Source organism: Streptopelia decaocto (genome assembly GCF_964273445.1).
Source record: "Streptopelia decaocto genome assembly, chromosome: 7".
Lineage (NCBI taxonomy): Eukaryota > Metazoa > Chordata > Aves > Columbiformes > Columbidae > Streptopelia > Streptopelia decaocto.
Window position 1 is genome coordinate 67,939,629 of NC_138661.1, and position 21,190 is coordinate 67,960,818.

The following is a 21,190-nucleotide window of genomic DNA, read 5'->3' on the forward strand; positions in this document are numbered from 1 at the left end:
GTCTCTATGGATTCCTGTTGGAGTGGTTTACGATACTGTCACTCTCTAGGGTCCGTTCTCAAGGGCAGGGCAAGAGGAGGATGTCCCTGTGCCCCCTGCGTGGCAGGTGACACCGTGGTACGTTCGACTCCCTTGCCCGTGGGGTTGGCCCCGAGAGGCTCCCGGCAGGTGCTGAGGGGTGGGCACACGCTGCCAGCGGGGGGACAGCAACCACCGCAGGGGACAAGAGCAGCTTTCAACATTTCAAATGGTGACAGCTTGGCTGTCACAGCCCTGCATTATGTCCAGACTTGTTAAGCTGAACTAAGTAGCCATAAGGAAACAAAGGTGCTCCAGTGACTAGCTGTGGTCAAAGTGGCAACTGCTTCTAATAGTTCCTTGTCTGCTCAAGTCACCCCAACAAACTAAAGAAGACAGAAACTGTCGCAAAGTGCCAAAGAGATTTAGGAGCCAAGAGCCCACGTTTCCACATGGGCTGTGTACGCTCATTTTTGGGGTGTCAGTGAAAGCATCTGCTTTGCAGCAGCCCCCAACTTTGACAGGGCCATACACAACTTTGTCATCAAGCTGGCGCTGGCGCTGCCACAAGCCCCACGTTAGGCAGTCCCTGCCACAGCACGCTGGCGGGCCAGCCTGGGGCTGACGGGCCAGCCTGGGGGCGACGGGCCAGCCTGGGGCTGACGGGCCAGCCTGGGGGCGACGGGCCAGCCTGTGGGCGACGGGCCAGCCTGGGGCTGATGGGCCAGCCTGGGGCTGACGGGCCAGCCTGGGGCTGACGGGCCAGCCTGGGGGCGACGGGCCAGCCTGGGGGCGACGGGCCAGCCTGGGGCTGACGGGCCAGCCTGGGGGGGACGGGCCAGCCTGGGGCTGACGGGCCAGCCTGGGGGTGACGGGCCAGCCTGGGGCTGACGGGCCAGCCTGGGGGCGACGGGCCCTGCCCCAACACGGCACGCTTCCAAGTCCTCTGGCCACCTCGCCCTCATCTTCCTCTATTTATTCAGGGGCTTCTTCAATACATTGACTCTTGCACCAGAGTTTTCTGGCTTGAATGTTTCTTCTCCCTCAGTGCTGTTTGCTACCCCGCTGTATTTACAGAGATCACAACTCCAGCACTTTCTGCCTTCATCTCGCTAGACTAAACAACCATCCCCTGAACACCCCTGGAGTCCTTCCCTGGGTTTCTTCAGCTTGAGTACATTTCTCTCGAACCACATAATCCCTGTGTTTTCCCGTGTTGTGCCCTGGGGGAGGTTTCCGTCACTCCAGAGCGTGAACATCACCGCATCAGTCCCTGTATTCAGCCATAGCGCTCCCAATGCTGCACGAGGACACGAAGCTCTCCGCTCACGGTGGTACGTGGTGCTCTGGGGGTCTGAAACGCCCGTTGTGTGACGGTGGGTCCGGGAGGTGATGTGGGCGGCAGGAAGGACCAGCGAGGCCCACTGTTCAAGTCAAGCCCTCGGGACCTCACTCTGCCGATCCTGAGCCAACTTCTAGACATAACAGCAGATGGGACGTTGTCATCTCTTGAACCTTGAGGGAGCTGGTGGGTTCTGTGGCAGCTCCGTCACTGCACTGGGAAGCGTTGGTTTCTGCTTGTCCTGCTTCCCGCACCAACCTTTAGTGCCGGTTTGCATCAGAAAGCCGACCCCGCCGACCTCTGCCGCGCACAGGCCTGCCGGCCCCGCCGGCCCCGCGCCCGCTGACGTCAGCCCGACCCGCCGGGTCAGATCCCTGGAGCTGCTCTGGAAATCTACCCCCAGCTGCATTTTCTCTAAAGACGTTACGATTAATTTTCTCAAGAGAATTCAGGGAAAAGCTTCTGTGGTTTTTGTGTATCGTTTACTTCTCTGTGACTTGTTGGACATTCTCCAGGGATTCCAGCCCTGCACTTCGGGTAAATATTTATTCCTTGTTATTCGAAGCGAAGGATAAAAGCCCCACCACACTCTGCACAGCATCTCCAACCCGTTTGAAGGTGATGGAGATTTTTAGTGCCATAAATAGACATGAGCAGTGGAAGCTGTGAAAGCCACACGGTGGCTGCTCGCTGCAAGGAGCTGCTGTTGTGCAGGGATGGACGAGCAGCATCGCGGCGGGGAGGCAGATCCGCCCGTTACCGGGGGGACAGGCCCCGCGCCCAGGAGCAGGGCCGGTGCAGAGCACAGCGTCACCGCCCATTGCTGACAGCTTACCTGCCCTGCTCTGGGCTGCCTGAGCTCCACGGACAGAGGGCACGGCCCTGGCGCCAGGTGAAGTGATCTGTTATAGGATTTTCCACTTCATTTACATTCCTTTTGGAGTCGATAGGTTGTATTTTGCAAAATCATAGCATCTGTTTCAAAGCTGATTTTCCAAAAATTGCACCGTATCAAAACTGAATCACCAGTATTTAAAAACATAACATCAAAATTTTCTGTTTTGAAAAGGTTTAACGACGGCTCCAGTCTGCATTTTATAAAACATGAGGTGTTGAAGCAGACCCATTTCTGGTACATGCAAGGCAGTTGTCAAATCTGTATTTTTGCACAGGGAAAAAAATGATTTCCTTTGGAAGTTCCGTGCTACCCTGGCAGGGAATTCCCAGCCAGTCTTGGTAGCCCATGGCAGCGCGTCCCTCCAGATGCTTCTTGATGCTGCTCATATCTCACGTGGGTTCCAGTTACAATAATCATCTTCCTTTATTGCTACGAGCTCTCTGTCCTCCAACACAGTAGCCATTCAAACTCTGTATAATTTAGATTCTCGGCACAGACTTGGCTCATGTTTTCTACCAGGCACTCCAGGTCATTCCCTGGCCACTTGTTCCATGGACACAGAGCAGCGCAAAGCTTTCCAGCTGGTCTGGATTTACCAAGCCAGAGCTGCTTGGTACCTCCTGTAGGCTCGCCTAACAACAACCCGTTTACCTTGCCGCATAAATCCTCATCCACAGAGAACTTGCGTTACTGTTGTTCGCGCACCGCAGGGTGAGAAACGCCCCCTCCCTCCCTCCCTCCCTCCCTCCCCTGCTGCAGCGCAGCATTTGTCATTGTGCGGCCCTCCGCCAGCCCCGCAGTCAGAACAGGCGCCTGCAGCTCCCTGCCAGCACCAACTGTGCCAAACCACATGCGAGCTCCCAGCCCACAGCCTCCCAAACTGGATTAGGGGCCGTTCACTCAGGACTGCCTGTTCCTTAAAGACTGGGCTCCAGCCATGAGAGGCAGAAAATAATTAAGGTGGTTTGGGCACCTGAATTCACGGTACTAGACACAAAAGGAATAAATAGCACTTTGAATTTTGCATTCTAACAAAGAGGCGCAGCTCTTTGTTTAATGCTTGATCTTATTGCTCTCCCAGCTCCCTGAGTGATGCTCTTTTCCTGGTTCTTGCTCAACCTAGCTCTGCCTCATAATGCTGCACTTTTGATTAGCCAGGCTGAAAAGGCACGATCATTAGCTTGTCTCCTGTGGTTACATGCACCAAGGGACTCCAGCAGTTGTCCTGATGTTTCCCTCCAGGACAGCGACACCTCTAAGTCCCTGTGTGGGCCACAGGCAGCGGCTTTGCTGGTTTCCTGCGGGTTGCGCTTCAGCCAGCCCTTACCCCGAAGCATCACTGGGAGTCAGCTGGCTCAATAAACCAAAAAAAACAAATAGGAAAATCCTGCCAAGGATTCAAACGCGCCTCAAATGGGGCAATTCTGAGGGATCTGGTTCCAAAGAATTGCTGTGAAATAACACTTCAGGGAGAATTATATGAAAATAGAGCTTTGCAGCTTTTTACACAGAGCGTGGTCTACAACTGCTCTGTGTGCAGAGCGCGAGGAGACAGAAGCCGAGGCAGAAGGGAAGCAAGTGTCGCCAGCCAGTGGTCATTTCTGACTGCCATCTGTGTCACTGTGCAGCCTGCCACGTTGATTTGGGGACTTCAAAGCAACAGCAGGAATAGACACGAGACCTTTTCACTCCAAACATGCTGACAACTTAACTGACTCGAGCCAAATGAGCTGTTGCCTTTTTGGTGGCTGTTGTTGTAATCGCTGCTGTTTGTCCTCCTGGGAGCCCTGCTGTCAGCCGCGCAGACGAACCGCTCTGCTGTGCTGAGCCAGGCCTACAGAAACCCAGCTCCTGCATTTTTTCTGCCTGCCAAGGGAAGTTCCTGACAAATTAGACACAGGGAGCAGACAGTTAAAGACAAGTCCCTCCGTCTGCCTCCTGGCTCTTCTCCCCACTACAAATAAATCACGGCAGAATCCACTCTGTCTGCAAACGATCGTGTTTGGGAAAGCCAGCCCTGACAACAGCCTGTCAGCGCTGCAAAGGGAGGGGCCAAATTGCTTTCTGGTGACTTGAGCAGATAGGAGGTGACAATGACGCCCCAGACCATCGTTGCAGCCCAGCAGCACTCGCGCTCAATCCTCAAGTGCTCTTGCAGGTGATGGAATGAAAAAAAAACCCACCAGGAGCACCCCATTGCTGGGACGGGGGACACAAAGTGCTGCTCTGGCTCAGCGCGGCGCCGCTGCGGGTGCCCTGCCAGCCGTCTCTGATGCCAAGCGCGTAGCTCAGGCACACCTGGAAACTCAGCTTAAACTGCTTGGGAAAGAGAGGCAAGTGAGGCAGGAACATGCTCTCTTGGAGGGGCATGATCAGGGAAAACGAGCATTGCAGATAGGAAGGAGATCGACTGGAAGGCAGGCGGGATGAAATGGCAGAGGGTAACTGGGACACCAGTTAAACACTCCTTTTCCCCCAGAATCACTACACTTGGTGTTTCCCAAACAATAAATACTTCCAGAGAGCAACACCGGCCTCAAGCTCTGGCTTAGCCAAACAGGTATGCCAGTGCTTAAGTGCAAACACCAGGTTAGATCGCCTTCTCCAAGACATAAAGCCACGTTTATAATTGAGCCTGCGGTAATGAATTCAGCGAGGAGTGATGAGCGAAGAGCCACGCTCAAGTGGACTCAGGGCCCGATTAGCAAACCATAGGAATCTCCATTGCTGAGATGAAAATGGGCTACTGTAATTTATTGTTTCCTCTTAGTCGGCGTCTAATTAAAGTTATCCTGAGTGAGAAAAGTAGTCATTAATTCCTTCATCCTCTGGGGGCATTTTTGGTAGACTGGAGAGGCACGGCCTGGACAGCAAACGCCTGCTCTGTGCATCCAAGCATCTCTTAACGTTTTCATAAATGCTGTTGGAATTAATTTCCTTCACTTGAAGGAATTTTAGTTCAAGCACGGAACCAGCTCCTGCTGCTTCTTGGTGTTTTGTCTTTTTTTAAATAGCTGTAACACTTGTGCTTCTCCAAGCCTTTTGTATAGTATTAGATTATAGTGAAAGTCTTTTGTTAGCAGCTTAACCACATCATCCCTAAGCTCATTTATGCCTCTGGGATGAATACTGAGCAATACCCAGTGACAAGCTGCTGGGTCGGGGCCTGAAGAAAACGCTGCTGAAACCGGGGAAAGGTGCTTGGGGGGGGGTGGTGATCTGTCTGCCTGGCTTTGACAGCTAATTGCCTTTGAGCAGCTAATTGCCTCAAGTGCCCACTCACGGAATATCACTGCTGCCTCTCTACTTAAAGGCTAGAACCAGGAGAATCCTGAGAGTGATTCAGGCCACACACAACCTGGATTGTGTTCTGGAAGCGCTCATCCCTCCTTCAAAGAGAAAGGAGGCCCAGATCTTCAGCTGGGTGCCTCTGTGCTCAGCCCGAGTTAGGTGGAGTGAACTACAACCTGACTGCCGAACCTGGTGGCAGGATCACGTCCCGACTTTCCCGTCTATCTGTGTGTGTGACACCCTGACCTGTGTCTGAGACACCCTGACCTGTGTCTGACAGTGCCTGGAAAAAACATCTCTTGCAAACGTAACTGCCCAAGAGCCCCTACACGCCCTCCTTGCTCCTTCCTCCTAGTTTCTACCTTATTTTTCTGCCTGTCATACTTTGTTCTCTTTCCTGGCCTTTCTCGTTCTGCATTTGCCTTTCTCAAAGAAACTTCTTTGCTTGAGTGAAACCTGGAGCATTGCTACCTAACCAGATCTGTTCTTCCTCCTTTCTGTCTGGTGAACAGGCCTTTTCAACAGCAACCGTCTTGCCCTTTGTATTTATGCACTGACTTCACATGAGTGTCACTACACGAACAATTCAAAATGCAGTCAGCCTTCTTCAAACTACCATCCACGAGCTGGGCCGCTACAGCTTTGCAAGTGTTTTGGGAAAGGGACTGTGCTGCCCTCAAGTTATTCTAGTTGTGGTCAGCCTGGAGAAGGAAATACATTAATCCCACTATCCTGAGGTTGTCCCTTCCAGGAACAGTTTCGGTCTGTGCCCTAACTAACGTGTGTCATTAACCAGACTCAGCACTCCAGTTTTCTGTCCAAATTTTCCTGACTTTCAGTTGTTTCTCCATCCACTCCAGGGCAGGTCTTTGTGATGCACAGATTTAAACTATCTGAGAGACCCACATCACTGTTCATGAACATTTCTGGATAGTTACCTGGTGTGATGCCATAATGGGCACAGAAGATGGGAGTTGTGGACCTGTACTAGAGCTGAGTGTATTAACAGGATAACAAACACAGCATGGGAGTGGGATCAGGAACTCACCTTCTGTCTCAGGCAAGCCGGTGCAATCTTCGCTAGTTGAGAGCAACCCCACTGTCCTTGTCCTTGCAATCCTCAGGCTGCTCCCCTTCCCTGGGCTGTGACTTTGCCATGTCCTGCTCAGACACACCAGTGTCGTCAGAGCTGGCTTTGCCTGGGGGCAAAGGCTCTCCGCTGTGTTCAGTGCCCCCAGCATCTTCACCTCCTTGCAGTGCAAGTGTCTGCTCCTGAAGAGCAGCATCTTGGGTCACTTCCTCCCCTCTTTTTCTCAGCAGTTGTCCTTGATCTGCATCCAGTCCATCTCCTGCTGCTGTGTCCAGCTTTCCTCCGCAGCTGTTTGAAGAGTCCTCAGCAGACTCCTGTTCTGAAGCTGTGTTTTTCTCTAGGCCAGCTTCATCTAAATTCTCTTCCCCAGGCAATGAGAAGGTCTCCTCACCACCACGCCTGGTGGCTCGCACAGAAGCCGTGCTGTTAGCGCTCTCCTGCTCCTGGGACACGTCAGCAGTGCCAGGCTTCCCACTGGCTCCTTCCCCAACACCGTCCTTGCTGGGCTCAGGCCCTGGCTCCGAGTCACCTGTGCTGGCCACAGACACCTCCGTGCTGCAGCCCTTGGCTCCTCGCTGCTCCTCCTTCTGGCCATCGTGGGTAGACTGGACCTTTCCGCTCTGCAGCCTTTGTGATGAGGAGGCCCCATGATCTTGGAGGCCTGGCTGTTTCACCTTCTCCTCCAGCTCAGCTGTGCAGTTCTCTTCCATGCCCTCATCGCCTCTGCTCTTCCTCAGGCTCCTCTGAGAGAAGAAGGAAATATTTAGTTCAGCTCATTAAAATACCAGTATATGGTATTCCTTGTCTATCATGGCTCTCAAAACATGAGGAAAAATTTGCAGAGGCCATTAAAGGGCGTAAAAGGATGTTGGTGGAGCAAAAGTGTTCAGGGACCAGAATAAGTGGGCTGGTTGTGCTGACAGAGGGTCAATGCAACAAGCGAAGCTGCTCTCACATGCTGCCATCTGCAGAGTGCTAATGAGGGGTTCCCTTACCCCAGCTCTGCACTGGCTGAGAGCCTCCAACCTTCTGACAGTGCACGTTCAAAGAAAACTCAGCAGCCAGCCTTGAACTCACGAGCTCACCTGGCTGTCAGGGTCATCCTTCAGAAAAGACATGTCCTCGCCTTCTTTTGCATCCCATCTGTCAAGGGAAGGGAGACAAAAAAATCAGCATTTAGGCCTTCAAGCTCTCCTATGGCAAAGGCACCGCCCCTGCCTGCCACCTGGGTGGGAATTTCCCCCAGGCCCACGCATTCCTTGTCCGAGCCCCTTGACGGGGCAACAAGAGAAAAAGGGGCAGGCAGAACCAGTCCAGTTCCTTCTGGCGCCTGTAAAGCACTCAGCCCGTCCAGAGACACTCATCTGAGACCACTACATCTTAATTAACTGGTGGTTGTAATTCTGAACGTAATGAAAACATAAAATCCAATTGCCAGAACAGACAGTTGTCGTTAGACTAATAAGATATACACTTTGCTCATGCTGATGTCTGCCACAGTCTTGTCCCGCTTGCCTGACAGTGCCCAAGGGTCCCAGATCTCCACAATGGCAGATGCGGACAGTGAAGGATAAAATTGCTTTGAAGTACCTTGGGAGACTGCTGACTGCAAGAACTGCCATCAGGATCAGCCTGAAGGTCCAGCCTGCCCAGGCTCTCCTCCCCTCCCAGCATCACCAGCAGATGCTTAGGGCAGAGTTTGGAAAGAGGGCAAGTGCATTTAACACCCCCCTGTACCCTACCCAGCTTCCAGAAACGTGCAGCTCCGGGATTTCCTGAGATGGTATCTCTGTGTTGAGTCATGCCCAGTAGACAGTCTCATCCAAGGATTTCTGTAAGTGCATTTCAACCCCATAATAAATTTGCAGCAGCTACAACATCCTGTGCCGAAGAGGGCAACAGCGTGGTTAAAGGCTGCACGATGAGCTGCTTTCTTTTGCTTGTTTGAATTTGCAAGGGTGAATATAAATCTGAATTTGCCCATGCAGTGCTACCGGGCAGGGAGTAGTAACCTTGACCTTCTTAGATGTGTGTCTAAGTTATACCACAAACATTTTATATATATATATATATGTATATACATGTATATTATATACATATTTCTCCCTACCCCATACTCTTAAAACACATGTGCAAACGTGTGTGAGATATAATTCTTCTCTAGACAGACTCTGCTGGGTTTACTGGCCTCTTCATTTGGCAAAATTGGGCCAAGACACAAAAACTGAAGATGCACACCGAGCTGACTGTAGAGTCAGGCATTCCCACAGGCAAATGTGTTACAGTGACCCCATGTGCCCTTGTGAAAATTGTGTAGGAATTACCATCACAGGCTCCACCGTACAATCACACTAAGCTGCTTCATGCTGTCTTTTTATCTAGCAAAGTCCTCAGGGCAGAAGCAAATTGCATTTGCAAGCACTTTCAAGGCTCTCTCAAAGCGTAGAGCCAGGTATGGGTAGAGAAAAGTCGGGCTGCAGAGCTGATCGGCCCCAGTGTTCGTGTGAGCGCGGCGCCCTCGGGAGCGGCTCCCCCTGCGCCCAGCAGCCACGCGGGTGGCACAGCCGGCGGTGCAGAGGGAGCCCAGCTGCCGGCAGGTGTCCCTGCCCGCGCCAGCACGGCCCAGCTCCTGCAGAGCAGCCCTGCACAGACACCCCGCAGGCCTCAGGACAGCCAGAACTGGCCAGACAGCAATGCTAAAACATTCAGCATCTCCACCCGACATGCTCCTCCTCCCCATCATTACTGCTCACACCAAGTGTATTATTCACCGCTAACATGCAAGGAGAACACTCAGCACATTCCCTAGCACATTAATGCTGTCCAGGACAGACACTCATATAGGAACTTGGCTCCAAATCCTTTCTAGGGTAAAGCACTGCTGGAAGCCACTACCAGATGCCCCAAATGGGTCTGATCAACTGCCCTTGAGTGGCCTGGACTTCAACAGGAGGGGAGTCTCTAAGTGATAAAGGCTGATCCAAGCAAAGGTAAGGAAGACTCAGCACCTCAAAGGCTCCCTGAGCTGAGGTTTGAAATGAGAGGAAAAGCTTCAGAAATGGCTCTTCCCAAAGAGAAGCAGTGGAACTAAGGATGCTCTTCCAGCCTCAGAGACAAGATGGCATGACCAGAGAGTCACAGGATCCCCTCTACATCAACAGAGGACCCAGAAGATGCAATGGAGAGATAAGGAAAATGAAGTCCCTGAGGTGAGCTGAATGGGCAGAAGGAGAGCTGTTCTGCAACGGTTCTGGCAGCATGGAGCAGCTGGGTGGTGCTGAGCTCTCATGGTGAGACAAGGTGGGCATGGCCGACAGCACAAGACGTGACCAGAATAAACCAGATGTACCAGCACATGGAGCCCCCAGGGAAAACCTCCTCAGCTCCTTCCCACCTTAGCAGGCCCTGAAGTGCAGGGAAACAAGACTCCCGCAGGAAGGAGAGAAAGGAAGCAAATGATCTTTGCAGCGGGTATAACTCACGTTCCCGCAAACACTGACAAAAACCAAAGCTGCTTGTTCTGTGCAATTTCTTCCAGCCCTTGGGAGCACTGAGCATCTCTCCCACAGGGAGACACAATCTGCTCTGCAGCAATAAACTGCCCCGTGAACCCTTGTCAAAGCAGAGGGGATGGCACTGGATGGCGATTTTAAAGACACAGATGGATCGAAGTCCAAAGGAAAAGTGTCTCAGGAAACAGTGTTCTGTGATTAGCCTGGAGGAGACCCAGACAACTGACAACAACTGATCCGGCTCAGTTCAGCAGGAAGTACAGACAGCAATGCTGCACCAGTGGCCTTCCCCCTGAACCCAGTTTACCCCCAAACTGGTGTGTGATTTCAGGCAAGCTGTGTTCTGCAAGAAGTACTGGCTTTTAGAAAGGATGACGCCCTGAAGTCAGGTCATTTGCGGCTATTAAAAATCTAACAATTAGTGTGAGGGTAGCAGAGTCTGCCCAACAGCCACCTGTGCCTTTTAGTATCAGGTGGATATATTTTTTCCTTCTGTTCCTCTCCAGTGCAGCTCTTGAAGCAATTCCTGTGTTTTTAGTTCTTCCCTGACCGCCTTGTAGTCCGTCCCTTTTTAAATGTCATTCTTATCTCCCTCTGGCCAGCTTCCTGTCCCTGCTTTAATTCTTCCCTCTCTGCCCCGTCACTTTTTACATTTTCTTGCTGCCTCTCTGGCCAGCTCCCCGTCCTTTTTATTATCACAAATAACGCAATTTCAGTGGCGAACCTCAGAGGCAGAACCACGCCAGGTGCTGTGGTCTGGGGGTCTGGGTTGGCCCTGATAGGTCGGAACTGTGGGTAAATCACTGCGTCTTTCAGAGTTTTGAGCAGCAGCTGTCTCAGGTATTCACAGACAGTAACACACAGCAACCCCCCGCGTGCCTGTCCTGGGGGAGCGAGCACGACACAGCTCTGCAGCTTTTATCAAGGATGGAGCTGAAGAATTGAAAGGGGTGGAATGTAACTTAGAAACAAAGCTAACTTGATTATTTGCATGCTGTTTAACCTGTCCTTCATCAATTTACCAGAATTAAATTTAATTTTTAAAGGTATGATTAACTAACAAGGCTTAGGAAGACAGAAGATAACCCAACTTTATGCTTTGAGTAGATTCCCAATCTGCAGCATAACTCGATGAGTTATGGCTGCTCAGGTGCATTTCCTCAAAGCACAGTCACTGGAAACAAAAGCACCGGTGCAACTTCTCGAGGCTTATCGCGGTAGCAGGCTCTGCGTACGAGACCCGCGCCTGCCCCGCCAGCGCAGGCTCCTGCCCAGCACGCTGCACCTCGGCCAGCTCACAGCAGCACCCCGGCCTCCCACTGGGGCTCTGGGTAACGCGGCGAGTACCCCCAGGAAGCACAAATCTGCTTGTGCAACTCTTCAACTGCACAGCCAGAGCCGACCAGGGCGGTTGAAGAACACAAACTTTACATGCTGCTGAATGGTTTTGTGCCTGGACAAATGGAGAAGCTTGGGTATGTGATCAACTCTTCATCCTTCTGTTGCCCGCTAAAGGGTATGGCAGTGCCGCAAAGACAGTCACTGTTATTAAACCGTCAGTGTGGCTCCAGGAAACTGGAGACTGCACCAGATTTAATTACGGAGAGCAGCAGGGGAGGGGGGCCCCTGGGAGGATGTGGGCGAACCTGTAAACTGCACTCCGTTGTGCTGATATTCTGAAATGACTTTGTGCAAGTTACTATATTGCTGCATGCTGCCCACAGCTGGCAGAGCAGGCCGCTTCCCTCCTCTCCAGGGCGGGGATCTTTCAGAAGAAGTGTTTAAGACAAGACATTTGTACCACAGTATCAATCCTAATGACTATTGGTTCAGTTGGGAACTATCTTTGGAGGCTGCTCCTCCGTATCAGCAGGGCCTGGCAGTCAGATAAGACGTGTTCAAGCACCAGCTGGGGCACGTGCCAGCACCACCCAACCGTGGTCACAGAGTAACCCTGAACCCCTGGGCTGTTCCGCAGCGTTGACGCAGCAGGTCCGTACAGCAATGGTGCACCCCACGAGTACCACTGACCCCACGGTGCCAGCCAATGGCAACTCATCTGAAGAGACACCACTAGGGAATAAAATCTCTTTTTGTCTGTCCCTCTTCACAATCAGGCAGGGAATGAGCCCTGGACACGCACATCACAAGCGAGAGTTTGTGGCACAGCTGCCAGCCTCCTCACCTCCTGGCTCTGCCCGTCAGTCTGTCCTTCCCTTTGGCTCGGCTGCTCGTGGCCGGCACTGCTTTGGGCCCGGGATCGCTCACATTCACTCCGTGCTGTCCTCCACCTGCAACACAGGTTGGAAAGGCTGTGCAAGAGCAGGCAGAACCAGCTGCTGGGCCACTGAAGGGGCCAACCCCCTTGTGTCCCTGGGAAGCACCCCTGGAGGGGGAAGCCTCTGAAGCTGGGTGCATACTGTATGGATATTTCCTAAAGTCATCAATACAAACTGATAACCTAGGGGTATTTCTTCTGCAGTTTTCATTCCAGATTCCAGTTATAACATTAATCTTATTCCTTGGATACAGCCTCCCTTGTGCTGTTCCTGGAAGAATTGTTCTTGCTCTCCCTTGCCGCACAGCGCAGACTGTACACACAGCTATGGGAGCAGCCACGCGGTACGTCCCGAGAGGTGCTCCAAACCCGCGGGCGCGCCTGGCGAGAGCTCTCTCCATGAGGGCACAGCAGAGGCGCTGACATTTACTGGGGTGACACAGCCGAGCGCTGGCGTTTACTCACCTCTCCCGTTCGGAGGAAAGGACTTGTGGTGGAATTTCCTTGCGTTTCTTCCCCCTGAGAGGACAAAGCAAAGCATGCACGGAAGTGAGTGAGGTTCTGTGATGGGCACACAGCAGAAAGCCTGACGTTCAAACAGGGTGTCACAAGGGAAAGCTTTGTTCTGCCAGTCCATCTCCTGAGAAACAGGAGCCGCGATGGACATACGCCCAGGAAAGAAGCCAGCGTGTGCCACGGGGATCAGAGATGATGTGCTCTGGAATAGGATTGCCTCTCAACCCAGCGTGTGGGGAAGGAGGCAGCACTGAGCCTCCGTACTGTGTCATACAAGGTCACAGAAGCCACTGCTCTCCCTGGGAAGATAAAAAGCGCTAGCACCCAGCCACTCAAATCCCATCCCCTGAGCACTCTGCAAAGCAGAGAGGGCTGAGACCCCAACACCGCGCTCAGAGGCGTTTGCCCAGGAAAGCAGTCTCACAGCTGACAGCCACGGCAGCTGCTGTGGCACTGGGATTCGCACGATCGGCATTCACCAGCATCAGGACAGAGTCTAGGTGTCCCTTGCCAACCTTTCTTATTGCTGGGATTATCCAAGGCTGGCTCCCCATCCTTAACAAAGTCCTCTTCAAACCTGCAGGTTAAAAACAGGCATTGTCAGAGCTGACCGCTCCCCTCCGGTGTGCGAAAGCGTGGGCAGGAGCGCTCGCGGTGACGCAGGCTCCAGCCTTCCGCCCCGCTGCACCTGCCCAGGGGCAAATCTGCGCAGGTTTATCAGCAAGAGCTGAAACTACCCTCACTAACCAGGGAAAATGAGGCTGTGAGGCAATTCTACCCCAAAGGAGAACCTCTAAAACCTTTACAGCAGTACCTATATATATATGCATATAGTTAATTCTATGAACATCCATGAAGCCTAGAGATGCCTGTAGTGTAACTGTACAAGGCTCAAATGCAGTTTCCCAAGCTTCTAAACACAATCTGAAGTTACTTCAGACCTGTCATCTCAGATGAGACCTCTGGATCAGACCTGTTTGGTTAGTTTCAATCCTGCTTATTTCGTATTATGGCTTTTCTCAATAATTGATACACAGGAGACCAGGAGGGCTCAGAGCTGCCTTGCCAGCAACACCCAGCACCCACTTAAGTCAATTCACTTCTAATTATTGGGTGACTGAAAATCCATGTATTAGGTAGCACCCCTCAGGAGGGGAAAGAGACAGCGATGGGGATTTGGTCAGGGAGTGGCACATGACAGCACAGGATTTGATGAGCAATAAATATCTGCACGAGATCTCATTGCTGCTTTCAGATGGCCTGCTGCAGACAAACCACCCCGGGGCGGTGGAGGACCTACATGTGCTCCGACTTCTCCACATCCCAAGCGCGTCGCCACTCGCCCTTCGCGTTCTTGTGACGTGCCAGTCGTTCCAGGTCAATCTGATCTCGCTCCCTCTTCCAGCGGATGTACTCCGAGCGCTCCCGGCCCGTCATGGGGAAACTCAGGTCTCCAGGGCTCTTCTGGACTGACTTCCCACCATCCTAGTGGAGGTAAAATTGCTTCTTGTTAATAAAAATGTCTGAAACAGCTGCACTCTGTGTACTTTGTACTGTCACCACCAGAAATGCTCAGTAATATTTGAAAACAGCTTGGAGCAAGGTTCACTTCTCTCTCTAAAGCGATGTGCACCCAGAAGGGCTCTGCTTTACCCATAGTCTAAATATACTGGTCCCAGGGTTGGGTGACTTTACAGAGAGGGAAGCTGAGGCAGGAAGAAGGTACTTGGCTAACATGGAGCCACATGGTAAAGCCATAGCCAAATCAGAACAAGCAACCATTCCCTCCCAGGGACATTCTACAATGCTAATGACTATTTGTGGCAACATATTTCTGAAAAGCTGTTCCACTATATGAATAGCGATACATTTTTAAGGATTAAAATTGTTATTACCTAAACCCCTGGATTTTGCCATCTGGATACACTCTTGCCTTGAGGAGATGGGGCTTCAGTGCTGTTCCCCTAACCTGAACCACAAGGTTTCTTTGGTTCTTGTAGTGGTCTCCAAGCTCCTGATCTGTGAAGGAGCTGCCATAAGATGTACTTTTCCATTCTACTCAGTAGCTGATTACATGCTTTTAAAGCATGCACCTGTAATTCTGTGTGCAAATGGCCACAGAATTGATTCACGCCATTTGTACTGGCAGCCACTGTAACTGCAGGCATAAATTAGACAGCGGCTTTCACCTGTTGTGTCCGCAGGTGAGCGGTCACCTGAAGGTTTTAAAACCAAATGTTCTCAATTTTTCAGGAAGAGGCACTTTGCTCAGGTTTATTTATGACATAGAGCTAGTTCCTGGAGTGCTTGCAATGTCTCCCAACAGAACGTCACAGGTTGAACTCTCACAGAAGATGCATTCGGCTAATGAATCCTCCTACCTGAAGACTTTGAGACATTTAATCCTAAGTTATGCCTGTGAAATCCTTCACACTGAGAAGGTGAGGAAGGAAGGCAGCCTGCTGTGAGCATCAGGCATCCAGGGGAGCCCACGGCCAACCCTCCGCCCAGGGCACACGGTGCTGTGAGCGCCAAGAGCAGCATCCTTGGAGCGAAGGGGCTCTTCACCCTCATTGCCTTCAGCCTCTTGGTTTATCACCCCTCCTCACAACAGACAAGTCAAGGGCTGCCACTGTTCAAAAAAGCTCAATAAAAAGTTGGCTCAAAGCTGCTGGAGCATATGAAGAAGGAGAGGTGGGTAACCCACCTATCAGGTTAACTGACCTGGTGGAAACAAGAGCCAACTGGCCATGATGTGTTGTCAAGCATAGCAAATATCAGCCCTGGGGTACTAATTACCAGTGGCTAATTCATCACTTCATACATGTGCCCTGCCATGCCAGCCACCCTCACCCCATGCTCAAACAGGAACGAACTCCTCAGCCCTGCACTGCTGATAAAAGCAGAGCAGCAGGGAAGGAGCCACTGAAAACCCTGTTACCAAGGAGACCCACTCACGTGGGCCAGAGATGGGGTGGCAGCAATTGCTCCTCCAGTCATCGCTGGGGGACCCGAGACTGGATCCCAAAGACAGGAGAGCCGAGGTCTGCCAGTCCTGAGCCACCCACCGAGGAGAAGCACACGAGAGCGGAGCAGCACGGGGCGGGTGAGAGCAGGGAGAAGGGAAATGCCCTGCACAGTTACCTTGACCATGAACAAAGGGGAAGCCAAAAGCGAGGGAAAGACTAAGGCTGGTGCTTGTGCGCTCTCATGGGTGGATGCAGAGGCAGCTGTGGGACCTGCAGAGCTGGTCCCTGGCCAGGGGCTCACCTTGGGTGCAGTGCGGCTGCGGTGAGCTGGGCCACAAGGCTGTCGCGCTCCCCTTTTCTGCTCTGGGGAACTCAGCCAGAATTAATGTTTAAGAGCCCATCTGTGTCCTCATAATGAATCACACTGAGGTGGGGCTATTCAATCTGTGCTCCATTAATTAAGAGCATCTGCAGGCTCAGGGGAGCCAGCACGTCCTCCAGGTTTTGCATTAAACAGTCAGTGGGAAGGCCAGTGCTTTAATTTACCTCCATCCTATTCAGCTTCTGCTGAGGAGCTGTAGGTAATACAGCCTGAGCCTTTCAATCCACAAGCAAATGTTTCTGGGAGAGAAACCAGCTAGGGCTGTGCTGCCACAGGGGTGAGCGCGTTCCCCTTTGTAACATCCCTGCCGCGGTGCTAGGGACTTACACAGCCACAACGAGGTGGGACGGGCAAGTCCCCTGTCACCTCTTTCCAGCTGCTCAGCAAAGTTTTGGATGACAAAAGGGATGAGCAGTGGGGATCACGTCCGAGCATGCTGCTGCTTCCTTTAGGACTTAGGCAACTCTTACAGACAGGGAGGCACATCCTACTGGTTTCCTCTTCCAAGACAAGGGTTCCCCCAAAGGGACGCGGAGCCCCGCTCACCTTGCGGCTGTGCTCGCTTTCTGGGCCTCTGTCGCTGTCTGATCTCCTCTTCTCTGCTGTTCTCCTCTCCTCTGCCTGCAAAGGCACAGACACAGGAATTAAGTCAAGGATTAAGCAAGGACTCCTGGCAGGGGAGTCAGTGCCTGACCTTGTGCCCACCCAGACATGTAAGAACTGTTTAGGAAAGGTCAGCAAAACAGGAGAGATGGTTTCTGGGGTCCTGAATCAAACTGATGTAGAAAAAAAGAAGTCAGAAAATAAGAGATGTATTAGAAAAGCAAGAAAAAGGAACTCATTCCGACAGGTCCCTCTCCTCCCAAGGCAGAGGCACACAAGGGCCCTGTACGGTCCCTTTGCTTTCCAAGACAGACCAAGTTTCAGGTACTTTTTCAGGTTTGGGCCAAAGACCCCCCCTCGCACCCAGAGGAGCCAACGTTTCCCAAATTCCCCTCCCTGCTGAACCGCTACAGGGCCAGGGAGCATGTGGGGCTGAGATTATCGTGCTACCATTCTGCATTGCCAAGCAAAACTGAAACACAAAGAAGAAAATCGCAGCACAAACTGCCAGGTCAGGCGTTCGAGAAATTGTCAGTGCTGTCAGGTCCAGCGCAGGCTGGAAACAGGACTTTTATTCCAGTGATTCGCCTGCCCCAGGGGCTGGGTGCTGGGATCCCGGCCCCTGCTGGCCCTGCGCAGCGTCCCAGCGCAGCTCAGCCCCGCTGCAGCCCGCTCCCGCGTCCCTAACGAATCTCTGCCGCCTCAAACTGAGCCTCGCGTTTATACAGAGATTAAAGCAGCAGAAACCTGGAAACTCTGCCTATTTGAGGAGGCTGGCTGGGGAGCAAGGGGCAGATGGATGTTTAGCCTTTAAAGCAGCTGTAAAAGAAACTCATCATTTTAGAAAGAGTACAAAGGAGCCAGCTGCTGCAGAAGAGCTGGAGTCCCTCCATCCCTGGGGAAAGAAAACCTTGTGTGGGAGGAGAGACAGGAGAGGAGGAGCACTGATTGCCTCGGGAATGCCAAAGACAGCTCACAACTGACGGGGAAACTGAGGCAGGGAGCTGCATGGGTGTGCTTATTATTTTATCTGAGTCTGCGTATTTCTCATGTAAAGAATGACACAGTTTGGCCCCTTCACAATGCCTGACTGTGTCCCAGAAGATGGGAACCGGAAAGGCAGAGCATCCGCGCAGCCGGCGAGCGGAGCCGGGGTGTGCGTCTCTGCATTCCGCAGCCCAGGGTGACCGCGGCCCCGCCGCTGCCAGGGACCAGCGAGCCCGCGCCCCGGGAGCGCGCCCGGCCCAGGGCTGGCGCTGCAGCTGCAGGCGCGGGACAGGCCGCGGCTCCTGCCTGGCTGGCCAGCGCGGACACCTGCACCGTGCCCGCTGCCCTGCTCTGGGCACCAGCTCTGCAGGGCACACCGCAAATCGCCCTCACAGGGACGCTGTACAACTCTCCTTCTTTTACCCCCCTTGCCCCAAGCCAGGCTGCCTTTTTCCTTTGTCTGCTGCTATTTTTGCTTCTCCAAGGGCACTGTGGAAAACAGGACCATAAAAATCTGGTTCTCTTCTACCAGGAAAGCAGCTCTGAGCTGTGCAGTTAGGAGAACATGGTTAGCTTTGCTTTTGCACTGGCACAGGAGCAATTTCTGCATTTGCTCCGTGCTGCCCCAGAGCTGCTGTTAGCCTGTTCTGACGCACCCAGGCCATGGGGAAGCAAAACATGTTTTTCTCCTCCTTCCTCCTCTCCGCCCCCAAAATTATGAAATATGACAATGACATTATCATCTCATAGTTTAACTGTTCCTGCACAGCAGCGGAAGAGATGTGAGGAGGGAACAAAAACCTGAAGTAGACAGAGAAGATGATGTTTTGCTTACCCTGAGAGTTAAGCAAGGATTTCTCTATTTCTCAGGCAGAGGTTGGCCCGGGGCGGGCAGGGCCTGCTCCTAAGCAGGGATGGCCCTGGGTTCCCAAAGCCTTCTGACACTGGCTGTGACTTCTCGGTGTACAAACACCCCACTGAGGTCAGTGTGCAGTGGTGACAATGCTGACGCCACTATCCAGCCACGCTAAGCATTGTTTAGTACTGACAGTTCTCCACACCAAAAGCTGTGAGAGGCTCCAGCGTCTCTGGGCTACTTCACAGTCTCCTTATTTAAAAAATAAGTACCGACAGATGTGTTAAATTAACCTTTTGGTACCCGCTCCTCCAGGCACGCGTTGGCAGCAGAACTGGCGTTGCTTCTGCAGAAGGAGATTTTTGTAAGAGCTCAGAGCCGGTTTTCCAGTGCTCAGATCCCCCACTGAGCAGGATTTTAGAAACTAGTACATGAGAGGATGTTTTTTTCGAACCCTTTTGAAAAATCTGCCTGCTAATCGTGCTGCCTGAAGGGAGCTAAAGGCTTTTCAGCCGCCCTTTCTGCCTACCTTCCCCTCCAATCAGCAAGAGAAAAACAAGTGTTTCTCCTGCCACAGGTTTGGTTCCTCTCCCACGCAGGCACAGGAGTCAGACTTACCCATGGAACTCCCTGAAAGCAGCTTTTGTGTCTACTGATGACAAACAGTCATTTCTGATATACCATCCTGGGAAAGTCTGTTAATAAAAGGACAATTTAAAAGCCCCGAAGCCCTATCCATTTAAGAGATGATTTGTAACCTGCTAATTAACCATCATGCTCCACCGGTCCCGGGCTGCCAGCTTGCCGCTCTGCTGTATTAACGCCCCCGAACGCCTGCCAGGGCACGGAGCGGCTTTTTAGGAAAACTGGTGCGAAACATGAGGCGCTGTCCCCAGCCCGGCTTGCAGAGTTAGGGGCAGCCAGGCGGAGGTGGGACGGAAGGTCCCAGATGTGGCACTGGAGGGTGTGAAGTTGCATCTGCAGAGCGATGTGCTCAGGTTAATTTGTTCTGCAAGGAGACAGCACAATTTGGTCCCCCAACCCTCTGTGCTACCTTTCAGTAGGTAAGAAAAAAACAGGCTTGAAGCTGGCATGGTGGTGTCAGGCATCGGGACTGTTTCAGAAAAGAAAATAACGAGAACAGCTTTTTTGTTTGCATTTCCCCTTTGGCAGCCGCGGCCACAGCCGTGCGCGTGGTCTGGGACTGAGAACGTGGTGCAGCTGGAAGCGCCAAGGCTAGCAAGAATGGCATTCTTTTTTCTTTTGTAATTGAATTTCATCATGGATAAAAATAGAGAAAGACGTGGGATAACAAGGATGCCCATCAAATGTTCTCATAGGATAAATGTGGCAAGGGCAGTGAGGAGGCAGATCTGACAGTGCCAGGCTGCGGGACGTTACCGACGGGCAGGGAGGGCTGTGATCCTCCCTCCCACACCAATAACCCGGAGCGAGCGGGAGCCCGCGGGGGCAGGAGGGGACAAACCCCACGGGCAAATGAAGGAGGCTGAACGCTAATGCCCCAGTGGGGGTCTCAGCTCAGCCCTGACACAGCCACTCGGATGACAACACTGATACCCCTCAGGCTCTCCCGGTAGCTGATCAACTTGGGGATGAAAATGAAGCTTCTCTTTTGGATTAACAACTAATTAAAGGATAGAAAACAAAATGTGGCAAGAAAACTCCAGTTTCCATGGCAGAAGATTAGCAGGGGTGTGCCACTGGAACACACGCTGCTCAACATGCTCATAAATGGTCTGGAAAAGGAGCTGAATAGAGAGACGACAGTTTGCTGGTGACAGTAAATCATCCAGGGCAAATAATGTAATTTGCCAGGAAAGAGCTGCAAAAGACCTCTTGACATTGAATGCCTGCATCATAAAATTACAGCTGAAATTCAATAATACCAAATAACTCACATGGAGAAAAAAGCCCCTTGTTACACGTACACACACAGTAATGAAGCCTGAACTATGATTAACGCTCAGGAACAAAATTTTTGGTGTTATTGTGAATAGTTCCCTGAAAATGTTAGCTCAATTATTTAGAAAAAAAAGCAAAGCAAATGCGAAGTTGTTAAAAGAAGAATAGAGAACAAACCAGAAACACTGTTATGTCACTGAGTATATCGACAGGAGCCCACAGCCTGAGCACCAACTACAGTTCTGGTCCTCTCACATCAAAATTCTGTAGTACAAATAACAGAGGCACAAACAAGGGCAATGAGAGTGATCAAACATATAGAACTATTTCCTCACCAGACTTGTCTGAACAGGGTCAGTCTCTTAGGCCTGCAGAAGAGATGTGATACGGGTCGATAAGATCGTTTGTGCTCTGGGAAAGCGAAGAGGGGATGATCTATGCACAGCTTCCCATGACACAGAAACAGCAACCGGCGTCATCAGGTAACAAGTTTGAAGAAAAAGAAGGGAGGTGTGTTTCAACACA

At 52.0% G+C, this 21,190-nt stretch overlaps 1 protein-coding gene across 2 annotated transcripts in view; it reads right to left on the minus strand.

Annotated features, from left to right (window-relative positions):
- CCDC9B (coiled-coil domain containing 9B) overlaps window positions 1-21,190 on the minus strand; it is a gene marked incomplete at its 5' end in the record, with an annotated part of 44,745 nt that overhangs the window by 3,995 nt on the left and 19,560 nt on the right. For both annotated transcript variants that reach the window (XM_082058575.1, XM_082058574.1), the window contains 7 exons: window positions 6,598-7,382; window positions 7,725-7,782; window positions 12,337-12,442; window positions 12,895-12,948; window positions 13,461-13,522; window positions 14,246-14,430; window positions 16,843-16,917. In XM_082058575.1, coding sequence (XP_081914701.1) covers window positions 6,630-7,382; window positions 7,725-7,782; window positions 12,337-12,442; window positions 12,895-12,948; window positions 13,461-13,522; window positions 14,246-14,430; window positions 16,843-16,917 — 1,293 coding nt within the window. In that variant the 3' untranslated portion in view covers window positions 6,598-6,629. The remainder of the gene's footprint in view (window positions 1-6,597; window positions 7,383-7,724; window positions 7,783-12,336; window positions 12,443-12,894; window positions 12,949-13,460; window positions 13,523-14,245; window positions 14,431-16,842; window positions 16,918-21,190) is intronic.